General features: G+C 42.7%; 1 protein-coding gene across 3 annotated transcripts in view; it reads left to right on the forward strand.

Moving 5' to 3' along the window:
• Positions 1-6,771, forward strand: part of SRBD1 (S1 RNA binding domain 1) — a 216,416-nt gene that overhangs the window by 126,784 nt on the left and 82,861 nt on the right. For all 3 annotated transcript variants that reach the window (XM_025204932.1, XM_006014738.3, XM_006014737.3), the window contains one exon: positions 4,623-4,705. In XM_025204932.1, the coding sequence (XP_025060717.1) occupies positions 4,623-4,705 (83 nt within the window). The remainder of the gene's footprint in view (positions 1-4,622; positions 4,706-6,771) is intronic.

Here is a 6,771-nt window from a genome sequence, read left to right on the forward strand (position 1 = left end):
TGAGAGAGGTTTTCCTAATATCTAACCTAAACTTCCCTTGCTGCAACTTGAGACAAGTGCTCCTTGTCCTGTTATCTGCTACTGTTATCCGCAGATCATTGGATCTATGCTCCCAGCCATATGGCATAGTGGAGTCAAGGGCAGCTGATCCTTGAGCTTGAGAGCAGCAGTCACCTGATCAGGGCTCCCAACCTTGGGAGCACGTGGGAGCCCTCAGCCTGGCTACACGTGCAATCTAAGGTGTAGCGGAAACCAGCAATAACATCATTTCACAAAAATGACACAAATTTATTTTGTGTAATAACTTTGGCTTCTTTCTTGTTTTATCATGTCATTAATTGCATTAATGTGTGGCTGGGTTACTGCTTAAGACATGATTAACTGGTTAATCGTGTCCTAAGCATAACATCTGCCAGGGGCCTGAGGCTGTCCTGTAAATCTTATTAGCTGCATACATTCTCTCTGCCATTTTTAGTTTGATAGTGATTCTATAAGCCTGCCTGCCATTGCTGATTGTTTTCAGACTGATAATTTGGCCTTTGATTATAGATAGTTCAGCCTCAGTTGGATAGGTTACAGTGAAACAATTATGTTGCAGAGAAATAATGTAAAAAAGTCAAGTTATATTTGCATATTCTAAGTCATGATCTTGGGGTTTGTAGGGTGTCATGTACGTTTTCTTGAGTTGCTGGGTATGATGTCTAGTCTCTATGTATAGGTAATTTCAAGCTGTATGTAATCTTATTATCCTTATGCTTTTATGCTTTGTAGTATTTGATATAAATGTAATTTTGACATATCTTTATATTGGAACTGAGGCTGTTTTAGTGAGGTAGTGATTTACTTTACTGGCCCTCATCTATTCATAGTGCTTTTCAAAGTAATGGTATTTGACTTGTGTTGTGCACTGACTCCCTTGAATTTATATTTTAAAGTTTGGTACTTAGCTAGTCAAACTACTGGGGAGAGAGAGGGTATACTTAATTAGCAAATCTCCATGTGATTGGAGTAACAGAGACTTGATGGGATAGCTCACATGACTGGAGCACTGTCATGGATTATTTAAGAAGTACAGACAGGGAAGAGGAGGAGGAGTTGCACTTTATATAAAAGAGCCATATGATTGCTCAGAGCCCCAGTATGAAAATAGAGATAGGCCTGTTGAGAGTCTCTGGGTTAGGGTCAGAGGGGAGAGCAACAAAGGTGGGGGTCTGCTATAGACCACCAAACGAGGAGGATGAGGTGGCTGAGGCTTTCTTCAAACAGCTAGTGGAAGTTTCCCATTCACAGGCCCTGGCTCTCATGGGGGACTTAAATCACCCAGACATCTGCTGGGAGGGCAATACAGCAGTGCACAGGCAATCTAGGAAGCTTTGGGAGAGTACTGGGGACAACTTCCTGGTGCAAGTACTTGGAGCAGCCACCTAGGGGCCGTGCTCTTTTTGATCTGTTGCTCACAAACAGGGATGAATTGGTGGGGAATGTAGTAATGGATGACAACTTGGGTAGCTGCGACCACGAGATAGAATGATAGAAAATTAAGTTTGGAAGGGATCTCAGCAGGTCATCTAGTCCAAACCCCTGCTCAAAGCACATGATTAAAACGTTTGGGTTGTGGGCCCCCTTGAGTGTGTATAACAGGGAGCCTTCCCGGGGCCGATTAGGAGTTGGCCTGCTCACCTGTTTTTGGGCTAACTGCTCGCCTCTCTCTCCTGCCACACCTTGTTTAATAATTGGTGTCTTAATTAGGTGGGAGGCTGCCCTTTGGTGGCCCTGTTCTCCTGGGCCTATATATGCAACTCCAGCCACCCCTGTACTGCATCCCAAGCCTCGCAGTTGACACACACACGATATTCCCTCACACCATGACTAGTGCTCCCGGGTCTCACAGGAACTCTTGACTCCCTCCCTGGAGCAGCAGGTCATTGTGCTCACCCTTTAGGTCTTTCTTTCAATCCACACTTGGCCTTCTTGTGGTGGAGGACTTACCAGGGTCAGGACTTGTCTCTAACTCTCTGGCTGAGCCCCCTCACTCAACCTCTTGCCCAAACTATGGCCTCAGGCATCCATGAACATATCTTGGCCTCTTCCCCACACAATGGGGTTCCTACTATGTCCATTCTAGGGCCTTTATACCACGCCCCACCCTGGGTTTTTCTCATCATCTCCACAATCAACTACTCATGGGGCTGGCCCTTGCACTGCCTTTCAGGCTTACTTCCAGTTCGGCCCTACTTGGCCCCTCTCACACAGCCCTTCAGGCCTACTCCCATTCAACCCTACTTTGTGCAGGGCCACCTACATCCCTGCCCTCTCTTCTCTGGGGCCACACAGCTATCCCCGACCAGGGGCCTCCGGGGTCTTCCTTCCCTGTGGGCTCAGGTGGCCACTGCTGTGCCTGGCCCCACTCCTCTACTGGGGTCTTCCACCCCCTAGGGGTCTGGTGGCTGTTACCATGCCTGGCACTCGTACCCATCGAATTATGGGGGCTAGGGGTTAAGGCCCCTCCATCCGCCTTTCACCGGCATGGTAACTGGCCTGGCATTTCCTGGGGGCTCCCACACTACCAGGAGCCCCCAGACCACACTTCCATGGCAGGGTGCAGCTTTAGGTCATGCCCAGGACCAAGAGCCTCCTGCTCTTACCTTCTGATGTTTCTGCCTGGGCTGGCAGCAGCAAACTGCAGCCTTTATATACCTGGCTCTCAAAATGACTGCCGCCATCAGGCATCTGCTGGCTGCCTGGCTCTGCCCTTAAAGTGACAGGCACCTAAAGGTGCACTGCCACAGGGTGGTGAGGCATGGTCCTAGATTTCTTCATTCCGGCCACAGTCGGTACTTCTCACAACAACCAGCTTTCGAAATCTCGACCTTGATCAGGGTGGTTTCTTGCCAGTAGGCCAAACACAGAAGTATTTCTCCCACAGTACCCTGGCAACCATTTGCCCCCTCTGATCTTGCATAGGGAGGGCTTGGGCATACCATGTGAAGTGGGCTGTCACAAACAGCTCATTTCCTTTCTGGTGTCCTTCTCCTTCTATGGATAAGAAATGTATCACATGAGCTTCATGCATTTGGAACTCTGAAAGGTGTATGTAGATAGGTGGTTTGAGTGGGCAGGGTTTTCCTCGGTACACACCTGTTGCAATTCAGGCATTTGGCCTTTGGCCAAAAAAACTGCTCATGTGCCAAGGCCAACATGCAATCCAGCCCATGTGCCCACAGTCATCATGCAGCGCCTGTACTTCCGAGGAAGGACCAGTTGCCAATATTTTCGTCCTTTGTGGTCCTGCACTTCCTAATGTAGTACCCCATCAAACAAATGAAGCCTCTCTCACTCCCGCAGTAAGAGGTGGGCTGCCGGAGTAGCATTATTAACTGTTGAGGGGCGATTAGTTCCCTGCCACGGGGTGCGCAGCACATCCGGATCCCGTTCAGGCGCTGTCCACGACTCAGCGGCTGTGACCTGTGATGGAGTGGATGGAGTCAACGTGGTGTACTGGACGCAGGACTGCGGGATGATAGAGTTCAAGATTCATAGATCCATAGATGTTAGGGGCTGGAAGGGACTTCACAAGATCATTAGGTCTAGCCCCCCTGCACTTGGGCTGGAGAGACTGCTGGGCTCAGATGACCCCAGCAAGGTGTGTGTCAAGTTGTTTTTTAAAGATCTCCAGGGTAGGTGATTGTAACACCTCTGGGGGGAGTCTGTTCCAGACCCTGGGCACTTGGATCATAAAGTAATTTCTCCTTATGTCCAGTCTGAGGTGATCGTCAAGGAGTTTGTGCCCATTGTTTATAGTCTTCCCCTGGTGTGCCTTGGTGAACAGATGCTCCCTCAGGCCCTGGTGTATGCCCCTTATATACTTATAGGCTGCCACCAATTCCCTTCTGTCTTCTTTTCTCCAGGCTGAACAGTCCCATGTCTCTCAGCCTCTCCTCATATGACAGGCTCTCCAGACCTCTAATTATGTGTGTGGCCCTTCTTTGGGCTCTCTCAAAGTTCTCTACATCTTTCCTGAAGTGTGGCGCCCAGAACTGGACGCAGTACTCCAGCTGTGGTCTCCCCAAGGCCGAGTAGAGTGGGAGGATGACATCCTTTGTTTTGTTTGAGATACATCGGTAGATGCATGCCAGCATTTTATTTGCTCTGCCAGCTACAGCTTTGGTCGATTTGTGAGGAAATTTTAGAAGTCAGATTTTGAAATGTTGCATTCAAATTTTAATATGAAAACTGTAATATAAAGTAAAACTTTTAATTTGTGCATAATTTATCACTCTCTAACTGAACTTGGATTCAGAAACCAGGTAGCTAATAAGCACATGACAGTGAAGATCAAGATATAGCAATATGTGGTCATCTTAGGCTTTGTTTTAATTATTTAAAATGAAAAAAGTTTGGCTGTGTACATTTCAGTTTACACTTATAACAATGAGCAAACGATTATTTTCCCAGTGTGTCTTATCGATAACTGTGTACTCTTTACAAATGCATTTACATGTATTTTTTTCCAGGCAAAACTAGAGATTAAATATCTACAGCACTGAAAAACATTAACAAAAGTAATTGTGCGGTACTGCTTTCACATAAAACCACAGTTGTTTTCTAATTCTATTTTTCAGTTTCCATAGCTAGACGTGTACAAGACCCATTAGCTGAGCTAGTGAAAATTGAGCCCAAACACATTGGAGTTGGAATGTATCAGGTAAGGTAATGTAGATCATTTAATCTAAGTAATCCATCATGATATAGAGCAACACCAAAACACTGCTTTGTAATTAAGTGTCAACTAGTTATATGTCTACTTTAAAAGATTTGTGTGGAGTTGGTGGAATGGTAGTAAATATTTATGTCATTGTGTGGCTTATTTTATTCTCTGGTTTTAATGATTGTGATTGAGACTTAGAAATGCTGTAGCCAGATTTATAGTCTATTAAAAACATTAGATCAGACTGGTAACTTGATCTGCAAAGCCTTCTCTTTTTTCACATCATTACAGCAGTGGGGTTTTAGCTGTTTGTGTAAAATAGTATGAGATATTGATCCTCCACTTAGCCATTGGTTAGTACCATTGTCTACATTCTTTCTTCTCTTAATGTTTATAATAAAAAAAACATTCATTTTGGATATTTTCATTTACTAAAGCTGAATTAGAAAATGTTTGATAAATCCTGTAGTTGTGCATGTTTCTTGAGGTTTCTTTTGAGAGGAAATATTTATTTTTAAATCTTTACCAAATTAATCTATTTTTATGGGGAAATGGTTCAGAGGCTAATATTTTATTGCCTATACATGTGTATGTGTGTGTATTGGCCACAATTCAGAAAAGCACTTAAATATATGCTTAAGACCCATTGATTTAAAAAGAGAAATGCAAAAAGTGAAAGTTAACATGTGCTTAAGTGCTTTCATGAATAAAGATGCTTTCAGGAACGGTGGCCAAGGAGCATGTAAAACCTGAAAATGATAGACAAAATAACAAATATGACATTTAATAATATATTCTCCAGGTCACACAGCTGTACTTCCAGGTGAATTCATGCCTATAATCTATTAGAATGCTGTCACAAGATAATGGTATCCTGACACTACTTCAAATGGTATAGGCAACTCACAATATTAAAACTGATTTTTCCATCGAAGTTCTACTTTTCAAAATCAAAGATACATATTGTGGGACAACATGCATCACTGCAAAAGATTGATGTTCAGCATTTCATGCAGCGAAAGTTACCCATTAGGCAATTTTGTAGAGCATCATTTGGCTTGCCATAGATTAAAGAATAAAGTTGTTTGTTATCTACTGAAGAACAGATTTAAAAAAATCTTTACCTTTAGAGAGAACACATGTATTTAACTTTTCACTGTCAGAATCATATTTCTCCCAAAATGTTTTTGCTATCCTTAATAATTACAGTAAAGATCGGTCTTCCAGCAAACTGATTAATGCCTATCTTGTGTATAGTTTTACATGAACTGTGAATATAAGTATCTATTTTATATGATATAAAGTTCTTCTCTGACATACTTTTTCCTGACAATTCACAGGCAAAGGAGTTTCTTAATGAAATAAGTATGCATGTTAATATACATATTTGATAAAGTATCTAATAGTTATCTAAAGAGAAGGAATTCATCAGTTTCTATGATGATGATGCATGAGATATATTCTTAATGTGAATGTGTTATAGAATCTTGAAAACTGTGCTTCAAATATCTTAGGGGATGTTCATTTGCTTTCAGTGGAAGAATACTGTCAACTTGAAAAATAATAATTCATCTTAAAATGCACCATTTACTGAGTTACAATATGAGGTGAAAGTACTTTTTTTCTGTGTGTATATATTGATGCTGATATTAGTTTTATTTCTTTGCTGTTTTGTCCTGTGAGGAATCCATCTCAAGTGTTCTTCAAGGGCACTTCAAGAGAGCACTTATAACCACAGTAACAGCAAAGCGTCTGTGTGCATAGAAGAAAAAAAAGGAGCATATTTATTGTCTTGGTCTTGGGGGTGGGAGGGGGGGCAACCAAAGTTCCTTCATAAACACAGCAAAAGAGTAGGTACCTACTTAGTATTTTGTAAAAGAATATATGCTACATTCTATTTAAAGGAGGTCTGTCAGAAAACTGGTGGTCCCCTCTTTCTCTCCTCACTGCTGTCCCCACAAAAAATTCAACTTGGCATGGTGAATTAATGGATTTCATGAGCACACTTCACAGGACTTAATGTGTATCTGTACAGGATTTTCATGTCATATAGCCAGCAGGAA

Source organism: Alligator sinensis, unplaced genomic scaffold (genome assembly GCF_000455745.1).
Source record: "Alligator sinensis unplaced genomic scaffold, ASM45574v1 scaffold131_1, whole genome shotgun sequence".
Classification (NCBI taxonomy): domain Eukaryota; kingdom Metazoa; phylum Chordata; order Crocodylia; family Alligatoridae; genus Alligator; species Alligator sinensis.